This window comes from Manis pentadactyla, chromosome 11 (assembly GCF_030020395.1).
Source record: "Manis pentadactyla isolate mManPen7 chromosome 11, mManPen7.hap1, whole genome shotgun sequence".
NCBI lineage: Eukaryota > Metazoa > Chordata > Mammalia > Pholidota > Manidae > Manis > Manis pentadactyla.
Window position 1 is genome coordinate 14,936,357 of NC_080029.1, and position 21,158 is coordinate 14,957,514.

The 21,158-nt window shown below is 38.0% G+C and overlaps 1 protein-coding gene across 12 annotated transcripts in view; it reads left to right on the top strand.

Annotated features, from left to right (window-relative positions):
• The first annotated feature begins 510 nt into the window (after positions 1 to 510).
• Positions 511 to 21,158, top strand: part of EML5 (EMAP like 5) — a 151,838-nt gene continuing 131,190 nt past the window's right edge. For all 12 annotated transcript variants that reach the window (XR_008992419.1, XR_008992420.1, XM_036882368.2 and 9 more), the window contains exons 1-2: positions 511 to 723; positions 19,775 to 19,934. Coding sequence is in view for 10 of the 12 variants with exons in the window: in XM_036882368.2 (XP_036738263.2) it covers positions 527 to 723; positions 19,775 to 19,934 (357 nt within the window). In the remaining 2 variants the exon portion in view is untranslated. The remainder of the gene's footprint in view (positions 724 to 19,774; positions 19,935 to 21,158) is intronic.

A 21,158-nucleotide genomic window follows, 5' to 3' on the forward strand; every position in this document is an offset into this window, starting at 1 on the left:
GTGAGCGGCCGGCGCCCCCACAGTCCCCGGCTGGGAGGGCTGGGGCGGGACGAGCGCACGCGGCGGCGGCGAGGGGCGGGGCCGCGCGGGGCTGCGCGCCCGCCGCTTCTCTCGGCTCGGGGACGCGCGGCGCGCGCCTGCTGCACTGTGGACGAGGCCGCGGCGGGGCGCGAGCGCCGCAGGTGACCCGTTCTGGGGCCGCGGTGCGCGGCAGCTGCTGAAGACTGGGTGCGGGCGGGAGGCTCGGGACCGCGGGCTGAGAGCGGGCGCGCCGAGGCCGGCGAAGGGCGCGAGGCACCCCGCTTGACAGCCGGCGGCTCCCGCTGCGCTCAGCATGTTCGGCGAGGCGATCGCCCTCCTCCCGCCCGTGGGCTGAGACGGCGGCGGCCGGGAGAGGCGACATGCACCTGCCCGGCGCTGCGTAGAGGACACGGCAGGCGGGAAGCTCCGGCCGCCGGCGGGAGGGCCATCTTCTCCCGGCTGCCGCCGCGGGCCCGAGCCAGAGCGGCGGGGTGGGCGCCCCGACATGGCGGCCCGGAGCGCCCCGAACTGCCACCTGCGGCTCGAGTGGGTGTACGGCTACCGGGGCCACCAGTGCCGCAACAACCTGTACTACACGGCGGCCAAGGAGATAGTGTACTTCGTGGCAGGCGTCGGCGTGGTGTACAGCCCGCGGGAGCATCGGCAGAAGTTCTACCGGGGCCACAGCGACGACATCATCAGGTACGGGGGGCGGGAGCCGCCGCCGTCACCCGCGCGCGCGGAGTTTGCGCCGGCCTGTCCTCCTGGGCGCCGTGACCCTCTCCTGCTGGGAGCATCGCCCCAGAGAAACCCGCAGCTGCTTTGTGCAGAATCCACCCTCCCACCCCCGGCAGACGCTGACCGCATCTTGGCGTTCCAGCCTCTCCCTCGGGTCAGTGCGTGAAGACTAAGTTCGCGGATCCCCTCGCGTTCGGCTTTATGGGTTTGTACCCTTCTCCCTCCACCAAAAGCTGCAAAAAGGGTGGCTGGTTTTGTTTTGGTTTTGGTAGCAATGTACTCCTTTAAGTGTCATCAGAGATTTCTTATTAAACGAATTCTTAAAGCGTCAGGGGAAAATCCTTTCCCTAATAGAAAAGTGATCAAAGTACCGCAAGCTGTAGGCTGGTCCCGGGGAGCGCGCCTAGGTGACATCCTGGAGGACACTCACCTTTTTGCCCTATAATTAGTTCAGCTTTCACTGCCTGCTCTTGCCAGCAGAGAAATGAAAGCCCGGCAACCTGCAGGCAATTCATTGGACATTAAAATTTGCACACCTAAAGGCAGTTTGGGGGTAGGTTTTATCTGAAGAAGCTGCTAAAAATAATTCCACCGATTTCCAATTCTCTTGTTTCCTCTTCATTAAAGTAATCTTAAATATGTTTACTTTCTTTCACTTTTTTTTTTGTCATTTTAATTCTTTGGGCGGTATCTTGAGAGTTGGTGCCAGCATTTTTTTTTTTTACATATTAGCGGTATGTTTGAAATGTAATTTTCAGTCGGTGTCACAATAGAACAATTGTGGCAAAGTTAAAAGCTGCAGAAATTATTCTAGGTCATTGACTATTGCCTCAAGAACAGCATTTTTGCCTAGACAGTAGGAGAATATATTTAAAAACATTTCGAGAATGTGTATGCAACTTCTAGGTTTTTAACAGAGACTGTGATTGGATTTGGTGACTCATGCAGCATCCTTGTTTATGTTCCACAGCATTTAAAGTGGGCATTTCAAATCCAGTGTCTTTGGTTTGATGTGTTGTAGGCTAGAATCTCTGGTTCTTAAACTCCGTAAATAACAAGTTCTTCTGTTTTGCATTTCTGTCCATCGGATCTTTAAGAAAGAAAAGAAGGCCTAGGACAAACAGAAGGTAGTGCAAAATGGATAGAATAAAGATAAGCAGAGCCAAAAATGAGATTGTGGAATAGGGAATGAGGTGCTGTTTTGGTTCATTTGTTTGTTGTTGTTCACCCCAGGAGCAGAATTTACCACAGTTCTTTGTCTTTGTCCCTAATCCTTTCCGGTTTTCTCCCTTTTCTATGTGTTAGGTCTCCCACAGTGCAGGAGATTGTAGCTTTATCTACAGGGGATAGAAGCCCTCCTCCAGATGCCCAGTCTGTTAGGTTGAATTCAGCAGGTGGGGTAGGAGAGAAGGATTTTGAGGTCTTCTGGAGGTGCACTTCCTTTCACTCCTTGGTGGTTGAGAGCAGCATGGTGGTAAGGCCTTCCGAAATTAGAAATGATTTATTTAATGGGGTAAATTTTGTTTTGTTTATTTTTACAGCAGTAACTGGAAGCTGTATTTTATGTCACACTGCTTGGATTTTTATAATTGTGTTTCCGTAAACCGTAAGGAATGCTTTTGCCTTCTTTTGGTATATATGGTTGTACAACCCATACATATATCTTAATATTTCAAAATGATAAATTAGTCTGATTTGTGCTGTAATTGGATACATGCTTATGATTTTATGCAAATGATTCACCTTAACATAACAAAAAGGGTTCCTGAAAACTTGTAGTGGGGTAGTAAATCTGAATCACAGAGCGTCTTGAAATTTGTGACACAATTTTAACACAGTACTAAGAATGTAATTTAGAAATCAGTCGAAAAGCTCTGGAGATTTTATTTCAAACACTAATGACCGAGATCATTCTTGCTAGTGAAAAAGATCAGACACATGTTCAAACCTTCCCATTTTTTCAATTCAGTGTTTGAACTATAAATGTAGAAAGCTACTCCAGTAATTTTTCAATTATATCACAGCAGAAAATGTAGTATTCATAGCGATTGCATGGTGGAAAACAAGGTGGTTATAATGTTATCCTTAGTAATAAAAAGTCATGCTGTTTTTATCTGCTGTTTTGCTTACATATTTACTTGAAACTTAGATAAAACTGGTCAAATATGATTTGATCTCTGGGGCTAAGACTATGCCAGAATGAGCAGATCAGTGTCCTGAGGCTTTGAAAATGTAGATGCTGTGTTGTTTTTAAAGACTGAATCATGATCATTCTCTCATTTTACTACATCTGCCACATGACTTGTCTTCTTACCGTTTGTGTTGCTTATAGTTGTCTCACTTCTTTTTGCCATGTATCTATATATACTTCTCTAGTAATTTATCCTTTGTATTCATTTCAGTACTACTGATTTATATAGAAATCAGTTTCACTATCAGAAATAATATTAGAATTTCTGGGTCACTTTTTCTTAATTTTTTTTTCTGTGTCTCAAGAGGTATGATGAAATTCTCTAGTTGGTAAGTGTTTATTTTAGGTTTAAGACTAAGATAAAAGATACTAGGCTGCTACCAGTTTTAGTATAAGATGCACATCTATAGCTGGGTCTGTATTTGGAAACTTTTGCCAGTTGTCTTCCCAAAGGATGCAATAACTTTTAAATTTTTTCTGGTTACTGCCCATTAACATGTTCTTGACAAGTTTGTCCCTGAAGCAATAGGTATTATTGACAGTTTTCAAATCATTTATCACCAGTCAAGACCATTGTTGGAATATAGTTAGTTTGGTGTACTTTGAGACTTGACTCAGTTTCTCTTATGCCAGTGAACCTCTACATTAAATTGCTTGAGCCCATTCTTTATGTACTTTGTAGGTATAGAATTTTTTTTTCTAAACTTGGTGAAAGTATCTCACAAGATGGTGATGAGCTTAAAAGACATTATGCATCTGAAATACTTTGAAAAGTATACCGTATCATATAGTTGTAGGTTAGAATAATAATTATTCATTGCATCTATGTATAATATAACTTTCTTTTTCTTTAGAAGAATTCAAAGTTGTAATAGCACTTTAATTCAGTTGTGGTAGGTGGTGTTCTTAAGAAACAACTGATCAAACCTCACCATCATCTAATAAAAGTGCTCTTAGCAGCTCTGTATTTATTGTATGGAAGCTTGATTTATTCAGTACAAGTCAAAATTGTGGTTGGAAAAGCAATTCCTAATGTATGACGATTCCATGGTGAATCAGTACTTTTTGTGTTTTATATGGGTTCAGGGTAGCAACTTTTTAAGGGTCTGGCAGGAATTACTGCAAACATACTATTGTCTGTTTAATGTTTCCAGATATGTGGTCAGTAGTTCCCAAACCTGACTGATCATCAGAGTCATTTAAGGAGCTTTTTGCCATTTTCTAGCCTTTTCCTCAGATGCACTAAGTCAGAATCCTCTGGGTTTAGGGCCTATCTGGTTTATAAAAAATGCCCCACATGACTCTGTTTGGGAAGTGCACTTGGAATCTGTATCCTAAATCCTGTATACCTAGAATTCTTAACATGAGCAGTTTGAGAAGTGGGTATAAGCCCTCATCTCAAACCTGATACCAGAATTTTCTTAAGCATTGTGTAACACCTAGAAGTAGTACTTCAGAAAGTATTAGAATACATACAGATTTAGTAAAATGCCCATGTGTTTAAGTGACTAGAATTAGGTGAGCTTAACTTTCACAGACTATGTAATGATTATATTCTGTAAGAGTTCACTTTATGTCTGGATATCAAAATACTGATGGTTATTTGTTTTTCAAATACTGCATAGTTTAAGGGATAAAATTAGATGTTTTCAGAGGAAGGTAGGAATTATCCAAATTGTCATAAATATACATTAAGTGTATCTTTGTTGTTTACTTAGGGAAAAAAACCAAATTTTTAGATTTGCATTATTATAACTTATCCTTATTGTATAATATCTCATCAGATATGCAAATATGCAGATAACTAATAAAATGTATTTGGACATAAATTAAGGAAAACATGGAATGATAAATAATTCTTAGAAGCTATTAAGAATTTAGCTGTTCTTTCAAGGCCTTTTTCACACAGTAAAGAAATACAGGCTTGCCCCACTATCTGAAAGTAGAGTGTTCCCATGAAACCTTTTGGAAGTGCAAATAGCATAAAGTGAAGAAGCAATTACCATTAATTCATATAAAAAATGTTTGAGCTTTCCACGACCCAAAAAATAATCTCTCCTAGGCTTTTTTTGATACTTTACAACACATCTTGCTAATGGAACAAAATAGAGATAGAGCACAGATGCTCACACAGTTCAAAGCTATGGCAGCTTGATGCTGAGTGTGGTCCCTGGGGAAGGAGCTTAGTGGGGCCACTCTTGCTGCTCAAGGTGTGTGCTTCTATAATGGGTCACTGCAAAACAAACACTGAATGCTATTTTCACCTCTTTTTGTAAAAGTGAAAATCCTTCATATTTGTTTCAGTTAGTGAAAACAGGTACTAATGTAGGTCTTCTATAAAACTGAAGTGTTGTGACACAAACTTCCAAAAAATGGGGAATACCTGTATTTACTGAGCACTGGCCTTGTGCAAGACTCCTGAACACCTTAGAGTATTCAGCACATTATAGACACTATCAGTCAAGGAATGATTTAGGCTGCTATGTGTACAAGGGATAGCACTAGTGAATGTAATATGGTATGTACATGGGAACATAACAGTTCACGCTAGTGTTTGCTAGTGACTATAATACCTAAGCTAGGTCTTTGAGGAAAAGGAACAAATAGTCGTCAGAAGAAATGAGTGAAGGTAAAGCATTTTGGGATGAGGTGATGTCATTATATAGTGGTCTTGTGTTCAGAAAGTTTATCTGTAAGTGGTGTTTGTACTCACTATCTTGAGTTCTTTCTCTCCCATCCAGTCTTGGCTTTATTTCACCGAAACAGCTCTTGTCACGATCACCAGTGACCTCCACATTGGCATATCTAGTGGTCAGTTCTTTGTTCTCATCTTCTTTGATTTATCATCATTCTTTCCTACAGTTGGTCACACCTTCTTAAGACACTTTCTTAAATGGCATCTAGGACACACCTGAGTGTAGAAATAAGTGTTTCATGGTTTACTTATTCTTCCAGCAAATATTTATTGAGCACTTATTATTTTCCAGGGGCTGTTCTTAGCCCTAAAGTGAGATCGATACCATTGGGAAGAGGTTAAATACGTATTTAGTTAGGGTGGCCAGAAAGACTTCACTGTAAAGAATAAGGGTAACACTTGAAATAAAGACTTGTAGGTGAGGAAATGTGCTATGTGGATATGTGAGGGAAGGACATTTCAGGCAAAGGGACTATCAAGTGCAAAAGCCCTAAAGTGGAATGCCTGGTGTATTTGAAGAACAGTTAGAAAGTTAGTATGACTAGAGAGTAGTGATTTTGGGTGAAAGAATGAGAAATGAGGTGTGAAGGAGTAATGGCGGTGTTATGTAGGCCTTTATAGGCTACTGAGAGGAATTTAACCTTTCCATCTGAGACTGGAAGTTATTGGAACAGTTTTAATTAAATTCGTGATACAATTTGAATCTTTTAACAAGGTTAGTGTGGCTCCTAGATTGATAACAGATGCAGTGAGAGGGTCAGGATGGAAGCAGAAAGACCAGTTAGAAGACTGTTGCAAGTAACCAGTCAAGGGATATTAGGGGCTTGCACTCTCGTCACTTTTATTCAATATAGTGCTGGAGGTCCTAGCCATGGCAATCAGATAACACAAAGAAATAAAAGGCATCCAGATTGGTAAGGAAGAAGTCAACTTGTCACTCTTTGCAGATGACATGATATTGTACAGAGAAAACCCTAAAGACTCCACTCCAAAACTACTAGAACTAATATCTGAATTCAGCAAAGTTTCAGGATACAAAATTAATACCCAGAAATCTGTTGCATTCCTATACACTAACAATGAATTGGCAGAAAGAGAAATCAGGAAAGCAATTCCATTCACAATTGCATCAAAAAGATAAAATACCTAGGAATAAACCTAACCAAGGAAGTGAAAGACCTATACCCTGAAAACTATAAGACACTCTTGAGAAATTAAAGAGGACACTAATAAATGGAAATTCATCCCATGCTCTTGGCTAGGAATAATTAATATTGTCAAAATGGCCATCCTGCCTAAAGCAATCTACAGATTTAATGCAATCCCTATCAAAATACCAACAGCATTCTTCAACAAACTGAACAAATAGTTCTAAAATTCATATGGACCCACAAAAACCCTGAATAGCCAAAGCAATCCTGAGAAGGAAGAATAAAGCAGGAGGGATCTCACTTCCCAACTTTAAGCTCTACTACAAAGCCACAGTAATCAAGACAATTTGGTACTGGCACAAGAACAGAGCCACAGACCAGTGGAACAGAATAGAGAGCCCAGATATTAACCCAAACATATATGGTCAATTAATATATGATAAAGGAGCCATGGACATACAAGGGAAAATGACAGCCTCTTCAACAGCTGGTGTTGGCAAAACTGGACAACTACATGTAAGAGAATGAAACTGGATTACTGTCTAACTCCATACACAAAAGTAAGTTCGAAATGGATCAAAGACCTGAATGTAAGTCATGAAACATAAAACTCTTAGAAGAAAACATAGGCAAAACTCTCTTGAATATAAACATGAGCAACTTCTTCATGAACATATCTCTCCGGGCAAGGAAAACAAAAGCAAAAATGAACAAGTGGGACTATATCAAACAAAAAAGCTTCTGTAGAGCAAAGAACACCATCAGTAGAACAAAAAGACATCCTACAGTATGGGAGAATATATTCATAAATTACATATCTGATAAGGGGTTGACATCCAAAATATACAAAGAGCTCACGCACCTCAACAATCTAAAAGCAAAAAATCCAATTAAAAAAATGGGCAGAGGAGCTGAACAGACAGTTCTCCAAAGAAGAAATTCAGATGGCCAACAGGCACATGAAAAGATGCTCCACATCCCTAATTATTAGAGAATGCAAATTAAAACCACAATGAGATATCACCTCACACCAGATAGGATGGCCACCATCCAAAAGACAAACAACAACAAATGTTGGCAAGGATGTGGAGAAAGGGGAACCCTCCTACACAGCTGGTGGGAATATAAATTAGTTCAACCATTGTGGAAAGCAGTATGGAGGTTCCTCAAAAAATTCAAAATAGATATACCATTTGACCCAGGAATTCCACTCCTAGGAATTTACCCTAAGAATGCAGGAGCCCAGTATGAAAAAGACATATGCACCCCAATGTTTATCGCAGCACTATTTACAATAGCCAAGAAATGGAAGCAACCTAAGTGTCCATCAGTAGATGAATGGAAAAAGAAGATGTGGTACATATACACAATGGAATATTATTCAGCCATAAGAAGAAAACAAATCCTACCATTTGCAACAACATGGATGGAGCTAGAGGGTATTATGCTCAGTGAAATAAGCCAGGCAGAGAAAGACAAGTATCAAATGATTTCACTCATCTGTGGAGTATAAGAACAAAGTAAAAGCTGAAGGAACATAATAGCAGCAGACTCACAGAACCGTCTAATAGTTACCAAAGGGAAAGGGACTGTAGAGGATGGGTGGGAAGGGAGGGATAAGGGGAAAAAGAGGTATTATGATTAGCGCACATAATATGGGGGTGGGGGGTACAGGGAAGGTAGTATAGCACAGAGAAGACAAGTAGTGATTCTATAGCATCTTACTATGCTGATGGACAGTGACTGTAATGGGGTATGTGGTGGGGACTTGATAATGGGGGAATCTAGTAACCACAGTGTTGCTCTTGTAATTGTATATTAATGATACCAAAATTAAAAATAAAAAAAGAGAGATATTAGGGGCTTGGACCAGAGTGCTAACACTGAAATTAATGAGAAAGGGTAAGATGTTTTTTCAAGATAAAGGCAGCATGATTTACTGATGGATCAGGTATAAATTGTGACAGAAAAGAAAAGTCAATGATGATTGCAGTTTTGGGCCCAAACAACTGAAAGAATGGAGTTGCCAATTACTGAATTAGGAAAGATTGGGAAGAACAAGGTTTCTGTTAGGGAGAAAGAGAGGATCATGAACTCTGTGTTAGAAGTGTTCCATTTGAGATACTAATACATAACCGAATGGGGTTGTAAATTAGGCAGTTGAACGTAAGTGTTTATAATTCAGGCAAGCCGGCTGAGCTGGTACAAATTTAGATGTTATCAGAATACAGATTATTTAAAGCCATGAACTTGGCTAAGATCACTGAGGGAGTGAGTATAGAGAAAGGATCTAAAAGAAATGGATTTCTATAGCACTCCAACATTTAAATGAAGAAGAGATGAAAATGAATGACAAAAATGTGGCCAGAGAGGCAGAAGGAGAACCGAGTGTGGAGTCATGAAAGAGTCTTTCAGGGAGAAAGTAGTGATCAACTCTATCAAGAAAGGTGAGGAGTGCTTCACCTTAATGGTGATGGTAGCTGTTTTGTAATTATTACATTGTAATCCCAAGACTCTCCAGGAGATTGTGTGTGCCAGGTGATTAGGGGAATGGGTGAAGCATGAAGAAGTCAAAATAAGTCAGACATTTTTAACATACAAAACTGGCCACCTTCAGGATTTGTTGCATGGCTGGTAGCTTTAGATCTTTGCTGTCCAAAGGTGTGGTCCTTAACCGGCAGCCCAAGCATCACCTGTGAACTTGTTACAGCTCAAACCCCACTCCAGACCTGCTGAATTAGACTGTGCATTTTAACAACATTCTCAGGAAATTTGTAAGCATACAGAAGTTTGAAAAGCACACTCCGGATCAGCAGTTTTCAAAGTGCAGTTCTTTGACCAGTAGTATTAGTATCACCTGGAAACTCGAAACACCAGTTTTCAGGCTTCTCCCTACAGACCTAATCAGAAACTGTGGGCACAGGACCCAGGAATCCATTTTAATCACCTCCAGGTGATATTGCTATATTCTACAGTTTGGAACCACTGCTCTAGATTTTTGATTCTCAACCCTGGCTGCATATTAGAATCACTTGGAAAATTTAAAAACAAAGTATATAGAGTAAAACCAACAATGACTGAGTCTCATCCCTAGAAATTTTGATTTAATTTGTTTAGGTTGGATCTCAGGTGTAGCTTTCTGTTGTTCTGTTTTTAATTTTTAAGCTTCCCAGACGGTTTCATATGCAGTCAGGATGGCAAACCACTTCTCTAGATATAGTAGTAATCTATGTTTAGCTAGTAGGCCTGGAAGTCTACCTGAAGAAGCTCAGGATCTAATCAGATTTATTCATTTGCTATTATGCATTATATAACAAATTGGATAATTTGCTAAGTATTGAAATCCCTTTATAAACTTTGGGCCTCTTGTCTAACATCCTTCAATGCTGTACATCCCTTTTGGAGATTACCCAAAATTGCAAACTTTAGTATGTTTTTTCTTTTAATGGGTCTGCTCAGTATCATCAGGGGCTAAAAACACTAAAAGGCAGATATCTTGCATCATCATTCCAGAAAAATGCCCACTCATTGGGGACCTGGAAATTTCACTTAATAGGCAAAATTATGTGCATCCTTGTGGATAAAGTGACGGTTCCTATGGTCAGGATCCTCACCTGAATCTAAACTACTTGATGATGTAACAGGCCTGCTGCTAGGCTACTGTAGGCCATGAGCTATTATTGACAGAGTCACTGTATAAAGAGCTCTGCTTAGTGCTCTGGGTGGAGGCAGAGACAAGGAGGATTACAGACCTGCAGACTGTTGGATGCAGACGTAATTCCAGTGCTGACCTGTCCTCCAGAGAACAAGCTGAGTAATAAACCCTTTCACCCAAGAACGTTCCATTGTCATTCCTCAGTTTCACTGAATCCACAGTGAACTTGCCCGGGGCTGAAACCCACTGTCAAGAAAATTGGCGATAGTTGACAGGATTTATTGTTGACCAAGGAAAAAGAACAGGCTGCCCTCAGGGAGGAGTGTTTCAGCGGGCTGTGCCTATGGATGGGGAGGCATTCGAGTGTCCCCAGTGGTTATCGGTGACTGAAATGGTGTCACTGCGAAGTGCTGTGGAAATGGTAAAGATTGTTGTGGTAGCTCGGAAGGAAATAGCACAAGAAGGAGCAGCGGCCTGAGAAGAAGCAGCACAAGAAGAAGCAGGATGAGAGTGCAGGCTGCCAGGTGCCATGGGGCAGGTGAAGGATGTAGTGGAGCCATCAGCCCCAGAAATGGAGAAGGGGTTTGACGAAGGGGTGGGGGTGGAGGCCCTGCCTGTGCTGGGGGCATCAGCCCCTCCTCAGTTGAAACCCCACCTGGTGGAAAGCTGGTGGAAAGCCCGAAAGACTCTACTGTCATTTCTTTGGTCGCATTGAATCCATGGTGAACTTGCCCGGGGCTAAAACCCATTGGCAAGACAGTCCTAGATGATGTCAAATGAAGTGTAACCTACTGCCCCAAGTGAGGATTTCAGCAGCATGGAACAATCATAACCATTGGCTGAGTGATTTAAATCATGAAAGGCCCAAGATTGTCCATTAATTTCCATTTTGGAGCCAGAATCTGCAGAAAGAAATAGACCAAATATCCAGTATGTTAATATGTTAATAATTAATGGGGCATATAAATGCCCATCAAAAGAGCAGATCGTCCCCACCCTGCAGAATTCTAAAGTGGATATATTTTCATGGGCAGATGAAAAAGCATCCGAGGTTCAGGTTCAGTCAGGGCAAGGTAGTAACTGGGATACTGTATTTTGTGGGGCCTTTAACCAAGCATGAAGCATAACAGCTGACTAGCTTCTCTTTCAGCAAGTGTCCTCAATATAGATCAGTATTCTGAGACACCATAGGACTGGCAAGGGGTTACTCTCAGTCACCCTAAACAAGCTGCTTTGACTGCAGTGGTATCTATTCTAATTATATGGTGACACACAGCATTACCATATTGGCCAAAGACAGCAAGAACTGGTATAAAATCCTTAATAGCTTCTGGATTTTCTGTTTACAATGTCACTCTCTGTTGGCCAATGTAATTTAAACGTAGATTAGATTATTAAAAGGTTAAGTGAAATATAGTGCGTGCCTTCTAACACTGGCATGCGTATCCATCTGAAATAGTAATGAGAGAAAAACGCTAAGTTATTCCTTGACTGCTGGAATGAGGGGATAGGCATGGGAATGAAGATGGGCATCACACCCTGGTTCTAGTTATTTTGGAGGTCATAGACAGGCTCAATTCACCATAAAAAAACACAAAATTCTTAGTTTTTTTTTTCTGGGATAGATAGCTTATAATGCTGGATTGGCAAACAAAAGATTTTAAGAGATGTTAACTCAGATTTCACTCTGTAAGTTACCTTGGTCTTGACAATCAGGGGGAGAATATCTGATTTTACTTTAATTCAGAGGTTGGGGAATATAGAGATAAAGCAAAGAAACATATTGAATATGAGGTGAGAATTCTGGATTGTATCATTGCCAAAGTGTGGATGGTGTCAACCCTTGATGGAGCCCAAGAAAGGGAGAGGTCAATAGTTATGGATACTGGACACATGTAGTGTGTGGCAGAACAGGGGGCACCTAATTGAAATTAAAGGCCCAGAAATAAATTGATGGCAAGAGAAGTGTACATAGCCTATTCCCCAGATCAGTTAAAAGAACTGAGATGCACAGTTCCCATAGATCTCTTTGTCTGGAAAATCCTGCTGCTCTTCCTGTTGCTGGAAATTATGTACCTACTTCACTTCCCAACCAAAGAGGACATTCATTTTCTGCTCCAAATCCATCGGAATCTATCACTTTTCTTCACTATGAGAGAACTTTCTTGGTCAGGAGATACTGTACTAGATACCACTGCCTCCGGTATGGAAGCTCACATTACATGTTCATTTAATGTCTGTGAAGCATAATGAGTAAGTGCCACAGGCAGTTACTCTTAAGAGCTTTGCAGTTTTACTCAATATGTTGTTCATGGTATTATTTAAATTAGCTAAAAGATAGCGAGCTAAACACCCCAGTGCCTATATCTTTACAGACGGTTGATCCATGAGCAAGGCATAATTCCCAATCAGAAGTGTAAAGCGGAAGGCCACTCTAACTATTGCAACATAGGAGATAACTAACTACAGAGTGTACAGACTGGTCATCATTGCTTCATCGCAGTGTGACTTTTTAAATTGTTAGTTAACCTGTGGACAATGTATTTAACACATGAAACACTGTTGAAGGTGACATTGCTAACATGGTAAGAAATTTTACCTTGATGTTAGATTCAAATGACATATACTTGCAAAAGGCAATTTTTTGCAGCCATATGAGAGGATGTAGGAATCTGAGGTTGACATAATAGGAATTATGAGAGGCTTGGTAGGCCACCTGTTAGAGGGTGGTTATTAAAATTAGAAATGACTATAGAAAATTGAAAGGTATAGAAAAAGTTGAAAAATATTTGCCTACAATCTTGTAATCTAGTGATACTACTGTTATGTTTTAGATTACTTCCTTTTAAGCCATATGATACACATATTTTTTTAGGGCTTCATTTTTTTAGCACAGTTTTAGGTTTACACCAAAATTGAGAGGAAGGTACAGATTTTCTGCATATCCTCTGTCCCCACACATGCATAGCCTCCTCCATTATCAAGATCACTCACCAGAGTGGTACTTTCTTTTTCTTTTTTAACCAAAGATCACCTACTTTGACACATCATAGTTACTCAAAGTTTACAGTTAATTTTAGAGCTCAGTCTTGGTGGTGTACATTCTATAGGTTTGGACAAATGTATAATGACATATATCCATTATTATAATATCATACAGAATATTCTCACCTGCCCTAAAAATCTATGCTCTGCCTATTCATTTCCCAACCCTCCCTCCGACACAACCATGCATGTTTTTACTGCCTCTATAGTTTTGCCTTTTCTAGAATGTCATATAGTTGGGATTATGGTATGTAGCCTTTTCAAATGGACTTTTTCACTTAGTAATATGCATTTAAGATTCTTCCATGTCTTTTCATGGCTTGATACAGTGTTTGTTTTTAGTGCTGAATAATATCCCATTGCCTGAATGTACAAGTTTGTTTATCCATTGACCTACTGGAGGACATCCTAATTGCTTCCAAATTTTGGCAATTATAAATAAAGCTGTTATAAACATCCATGTGCAGGTTTTTGTGTGAATGTAAGTTTTGAGCTCTTTTGGGTAAAGACCAAGGAGCACAATTGGTCTTGGATGTATGGTTAAGAGTATGTAGAGTTTTGTAAGAAACTTTCAAATTGTCTTCCAAAGTCACTGTACTGTTTTGCATTCTGACCAGCAGTGTATCAGAGTCCCTGTTGCTCCACATCCTCATAGCATGTGGTGGTGTCATTGTTTCTGGATTTTGGCCATTGTAATAGGTATGTAGTAGTATCTTGTCATTTGCATTTTCCTGGTGGCATATTATGTGGAGCACCTTTTCATTTGCTTATTTGCCATATGCTTTTTTGTCATTCTTTGGTGAAGTGTCTGTTAAGGTTTTGGCCTAATTTTTAATTGGGTTGTTTGTTTCCTCACTGAGTTTTAGGAGTTCTTTGTATATTTTGGGTAATAGTCCTTTATCAGATGTGTCTTTTGCAGATGTTTTCTTCCAGTCCATGGCTTGTCTTCTAAAGCTCTTGATGTGTGAAGAATCTTTTTTTTTTGAGGACTCTTAAATGCATATTACTAAGTGAAAAAGTCCATTTGAAAAGGCTACATACCGTAATTCCAACTATATGACATTCTAGAAAAGCCAAAATTACAGAGGCAGTAAAAACATGCATGGTTGTGTCGGAGGGAGGGTTGGGAAATGAATAGGTTGGGAAATCTTTCATAAAGCAGATTTTTAAAAAAATATCCAATTTATCAATTTTTTCTTTTATGCATCATGTATTTGGTATTGTACCTAAAAAGGCAACACCATACCCAAGGTCATCTAAGTTTTCTCCTATGTTGTCTTCTAGGAATTTTACAGTTTTACATTTGACATTTAATTCTATGATCCATTAATCTTTGTGAAAAGTGTAAGTCTGTGTTTAGATTCACTTTTTACATGTGAATGTCTAGTTCCAGCACCATTTGTTGAAGAGATTATTTTTACCTCATTGTATTGCCTTTACTCCTTTGTCAAACATCAGTTGATTATATTTACAGGGTCTATTTTTGGGCTCTATTCTGTTCCATTTATATATTTATTGTTTTGATTACTATAGCTTTAAAATAAGTCTTGAATTTGGGTAGTGTCAGTCCTCTTACTTTGACATTAAAATTAATATTGATATTAATCAATATTGTGTTGGATATTCTGGATCTTTTCCTCTCCTTATTAACTTTAGAACCAGTTTGTCAATATACATAAAATAACTTGCTGGAATTTTGATTGAGATTGCATTGTTGGTTTGCAACCTCAGGAGTTGCTGGGTGGAGTTTGAAACTGGTTCCCATATACAGAGGGCAAGGAAATGGAAGGAAGAGGCCGGGAACTTATATATATTTATATATATAATATATATATGAGGCTTCTTGGGTGGCCACAGGATAAGTAGATTTCCTCATCTATCTGCCAACCAGAATCTTAAAAGTTTATGTATGACTTTATAGGGTTGAGCACATATACAGTCCAAATGGTCTCAGTAACACAGTACTCTCTCAAGGCTTTGTACTTGAAGTGGCTCCTAGAATGGGAACAGTGGCAGAATATACATTCCAAGGACAGGGAAGAGGTAAGGAGCCTCTGATTTCCAGGGTTCAGTTCACAGGTCAACTGTGGTCATGTCCTCTCAGTGACCTCCTCCAACATGCATTGAATCTACATAGCAAATTGGTAAGAACTGACATCTTGAGAGTATTGAGTTTCCTGTCCATGAACATAGAATATCTCTTCATTTATTTAGTTCTTTGATTTTGTTCATCACAGTTATGTACTTTTCCTCACATATTTTGTATATATTTTATTAAATTTATACTTAAGTACTTTAGTGTTTTTGGTGCTAATGTAAATGGTATTGTGTTCTTAATTTTAAATCCCATTTGTTCATTGTAAGTACGTAGGAAAGCAATTGACTATGGCATATTAACCTTATCCTGCAACTTTGCTATAATCACTTATTATCTCCTTTTTTGGTTTTTGTTTTATTTTTGCTGACTCAGATTTTCTACATAGACAATCATGTCATTGGTAAACAAAAACAGTTTTATGTCTCCCTTCCCATTAGGTATGTTTTCTTTTCCTTGCTGAATTGCAGTAGCAAGGAGCTCCATCACAATGCTGAAAAGAGTGATGAGAGGGGACAGTCTTGACTTGTGGTTGATTATAATGGGAAAGCTTAGGGTTTGTCACCATGAGATACTATCTTAGCTGTAGTTTTTTGTACATACTCTTTATCAAGTTGTATTCCTAGTTGTATTCCCCTGTATTCCTTGTTTCTGAGAGTTTTTATCATGAATGGGTGTTATAGTTTTGTCAGATGCTTTTTCTGTATCTCTTGGTTTAACTGCATTTAAAAAAACCATGATATGTGGTTTTTCTTTTTTACTCTTTATATATTATGGATTATATTGATTCTTAAATCATTCCTGGGATAAATCCTATTTGGTCATGGTATGTAATTCTTTCATATTTCTTTGTATTCAGTTTGCTAATATTTTGTTGAAGATTCATGAGAGATTTTGGTCTGTAGTTTTCTTTTCTTGTAATGTCTTTGTCTGGTTTGGGTATTAGGGTAATGCTGGCCTCATAAGATGAGTTAGGAAATATACCCTCTGCTTCTATCATCTGAAAGAGATTGTAGAGAATTGGTATAATTTCTTCCTAAAATGTTTGGTAGAATTTACTGGTGAACCCATCTGGGCCTGGTACTTACTGTTTTGGAAGGTTGTTAATTATTGATTCAATTTCTTTAATAGATACAGGACTGTTTAGATCACCTATTTCTTCTTGCATGACTTTTAGCAAATTGTGTCTGATACATGTATTCTTAAGTAGCTGAAGTTACACTGTAAGATTTTGGATTCTTGGTGCCTTTTATTTAACATTATAACCTAAGTTTTCTCCAGTATTATGAAAAATCCCCATACATATTTTAATGACAGCATGATAGTGTTTCATAATTATTTTACCTTTTCTTAAATGTTGGACACTTAGTTTGGCTATATAGTTACAAATAATGATACAGGAACAAAAAACTATCATGAGATTTTTTTTTTGTATCAAGGATCATTTCATTCAAAAAACTTCTTTTAACACCAACAGCTCTTTTAGAAATGCATTTAATAAATACTGATTGAATATCTGCTGTGTGCTAGTCATTGTTCTAGATGCTTAAGGTATAATACAAACAAAAAGAAGTCTCTGTCCTAATGGAATATACATTGTAGTAGAAGAGAGTAAGATAATAAATGCATAATGGTAATTTTAGATAGTGTTAACTATTACAAATAAAATAGGATAATGGGATAGAATATATTGGGATGACTAGGGGTAGTTAGTTTAGGTTTCTCTAAGCAATTACATTTGACCTGAAGCGTGAATGATGTGAATAAAGCAAGATTTTGGAGATCAGTATAGGCAAAGACTTTAAGAGCATAATAAGCTTGGCCTTTTCAAGGGACAGAAAGGCCAGTGTGGCTGGAGTGTAGTGAAAAAGGGAATAGTTGAACTTGAGGTTTGTGAAGTAAGCAAGGGCATGTCTTGCAGAGCCTTGTAAGTGCCATATTAGGTAGTTTGGATTTTATTCTAATTTTAATAGAAAGCTACTTAACCAGGTGAATGATGAGGTCAAATTTGTATTGTTTTGAATGATCACTCTGGTTTTAAAGTGGAGCAATAGGTACTGAACCCAAAAACCCAGGAGTCATCTTGGATCCCTCCCTTTCCTTTAGTTCCTACCTCCAATCAGTTCTGTTTTAATATACTCCTAACTTTTCCCTCTTTTAGCTCATCCTCCACTCTGATGGCAGAAGTGATTGTTTTCCTTTCTTAAGGCAAATCTGATCATCTAAATCTACTTGTAGAAAAATTTATCAAGGAGAAAATTACATTCATTGCCTTTGCTGGTGTACATTAACCATTACCAACTATTAAGTCTTTGTCTTGTTTTTAAAGTCTCACAAATTACTTACGGTGAATTATGGGTGATCTTTCTGTTTCTTAAAATAGGATTTGTGCTATCATAGTAAAAACAGTATGGTACTGGCTAAAAACAGACAAGTAGATCAGTGGGACAGAATTGAGAGCCCAGAGATAAACCCACACATATATATGTCAGCAATTAATTTGTGACAAAGGAGCCAAGAACATACAGTGGAGAAAGAATAGTCTTTCAATAAACAATGTTGGGAAAACTAGACCGCCACATGCAAAAGAACGAAACTATACCACCACCTTACACCATACACAAAAATGGACTAAATAATTGAATGTCAGACCTGAAGTCATAAAATTCCTAGAAGTAAACCTTGGTAGTAAGCTCCTTCACACTGGTCTTAGTAATGTTTTTGTGGAAGGGAAAAGCAGGGAAAACAAAAGCTAAAGTAAACAGATGGGACTATATAAAACAAAACTTGTGCATGGCAAAGGAAATCATCAAAATGAAAGATATTTGCAAATTATATGTCCAACGAAGGGTTAATATCCAAACTAGATAAAGGACTCATGCAACTTAACAACAGTAAAAAAAACCAAATAAAAAATGGGAAAAGGATCTGAAAATACATCTTTCCAAAGAAGACATACAGATAGCCAACAGGCACATGAAAAGATGCTCAACATCATTAATTATTAGGGAAATGCACATCAAACCCACAATGAAATATTGCCCTACACCAGTTGGATTGTCAACAAGACAAGAAATAACAAGTGTTGTTGAGGATGTGTAGAAAAGGGAACCCTCATACACTGTTGGTGGGAATGAAAGCTGGTGCAGCCTCTATGGAAAACAGTGTGGAGATTCCTCAAAAAATTTAAGAATAGAACTACCGTATGATCCAGCAATTCTACTTCAGAGTATTTATCCAAAGAATATAAAAGCACTAATTTGAAAAAGATACATGCATCCTAGTGTTCATAGTAGCATTTTTTACAGTAGCCAAGATATGGAAACAATGTAAATGTCCATTGATGAATGAATGGACAAAGAAAATATGGCATATTTACATGATCGAATAGTACTCAGCCATAAAAAAGAATGGAATCTTGCCATTTATCCTTAAGGGTATTATGTTAAGTGAAATGAGTCAAAGGAGAAAGACACAAAGAACATGGTTTCACTCCTGTGTGGAATTTACAAAAAAAACAAAACAAAAACTAACTCATAGATGCAAAGAACAAATTGGTGATTACCATAAAGAAAGGGGGTTGAGGAGTGAGTGAAATAGATGAAGAAGGTCAAGTGTACAGTGATGGATGGTAACTAGACTTTAGTGGTGATCACTGTGTAATGAATGCAGATGTGAAATTATAATGTACACCTGAAACTTACATAACATATATCAATTTTAGCTAAAAAAAAAATAAGGGGATTTGTAATATAAGTATTAATGTTATTAGAGGAGTACTACCAAATGCTGGTTTTAGACACTTAAGATTTGGTCTACCTTTATCCAGTAAAGAGTGAAATGGGAGAGAGGGCTTTAAAACAAATGAATACCAAGTGAGAAAAATAGTACAGTTGCTACTAATTTGTTGCTGTGGTTCAAGTTGATCCCTATTGAAAATATTTGAGAAGTTTACTTGCATTTTATCATATTACAGGGATTATGAAGTCTATCATTAACTGTTTACCACATATACTATTCAGTTAGTAACACTTAGCATGGATTTTTATAAAAGTCATTTTAAATCCAAATTATTTAAAGTGGTAAGTCTAATTTTCACATTGGCATACAAAATATTATATAAACCAAATGTTGTAAAGCTCAATAAGCAAGTTTTAACTCTGCTTGCTTGTTTGTTTGGCAGCCTTGCATTGCATCCTGAACGAGTACTGGTAGCAACAGGACAAGTTGGGAAAGAACCTTACATCTGTGTTTGGGATTCGTACACTGTTCAGACCGTATCAGTTCTAAAGGATGTCCATACACATGGTATAGCTTGCTTAGCATTCGATGTAGATGGACAGGTATGTGATAATATCTTTTTCTAAACTGTGTTTTAAAAATATGTACTATAAAAATGATTATAAATGCATAAATATTGAATTGGAAAGCAGTTGATGAAAATAACTTGTTTGTTCAAGGTGAAGGTGAGTAGGTGGGGTGGGTGGTGTATGTAAGGAAAATATGAACACTAAGTTTTTATTTCACACATCAAGAACTTCTCAGTTGAATTAATTGCTATTATGAAAATCAAGATTCTTTTCCATGGAATAATATATATATAATCATACATATAATTCTCTTCCAGGTAGTATATGTTGATAGGACAGATGGAAGACATCTTAGGAAGATTAAATTTCTCTAAGTAGAGCTGTGTATGTTTTAATTCTCAGTTAAAGTTTTCTATTAAAATTATATTTTTTATTGAAAATAATCAAGCAGTTCCTATAATATTGGCTATTTTTATATTAATGAGTTCCCAAATTATTATCTACCTCTAATCAATGATTTTTAAAAATTAAGCATGCCAAGAGCTTTTTTGTGGTGCTTCCATGAAACTATTATACCTAAAACATATTTAAGAAGTGGTAAGAAGTTGGATTTTGCAGGTGTGGTTAATTTATAGTTTTTAAAAACTTTTACATTAAAATTAGACTTTAAAAATTAATATTTTGACTTTTAGAAAAATTTTACTTATCTGCTCTTTGATTCATAAAATTGATTTTGTACATCTGTATTTCACAGAAACAGATTACATTGTGTTCTATTACCTTGAAAATGATAGCCAGTAGATGTTTTATTTATAATTCTAAGGAATAGATTCTTTGAATATCATGGATTAATATGACTTTCTTGAAAGAGTCTGGTAAGGGATCTATAAAGACTTAACTGGAACCTCTCTTTTAGGGAATAATGTGCTTCTAGGTTTAATATCACTGAGTAGCAGTGATTGGCAGTTACAGAACCTTTATTTGTATCCCCTTTTTGCTATATTTCAGGTCCCTTAATATCCTCACATCAGAATTTCATTACTCTTTTAAAGGAAGAGAATAATACTCTTTACCTACTTCACAGTAGATTAAATTTTAGGAAACATACCTACAAAGTTGTTTTTAAAAGTCGTTTACCAAAGGTGTTATGAAATCCAAGGTATTTTAACTACAAGTGTTTATATACTTTAAATACAGATGTTTTCTTCTTAACTTTGAAATCGCCCTTTCTAAATGTAATAAGGAATTTCTCTTACA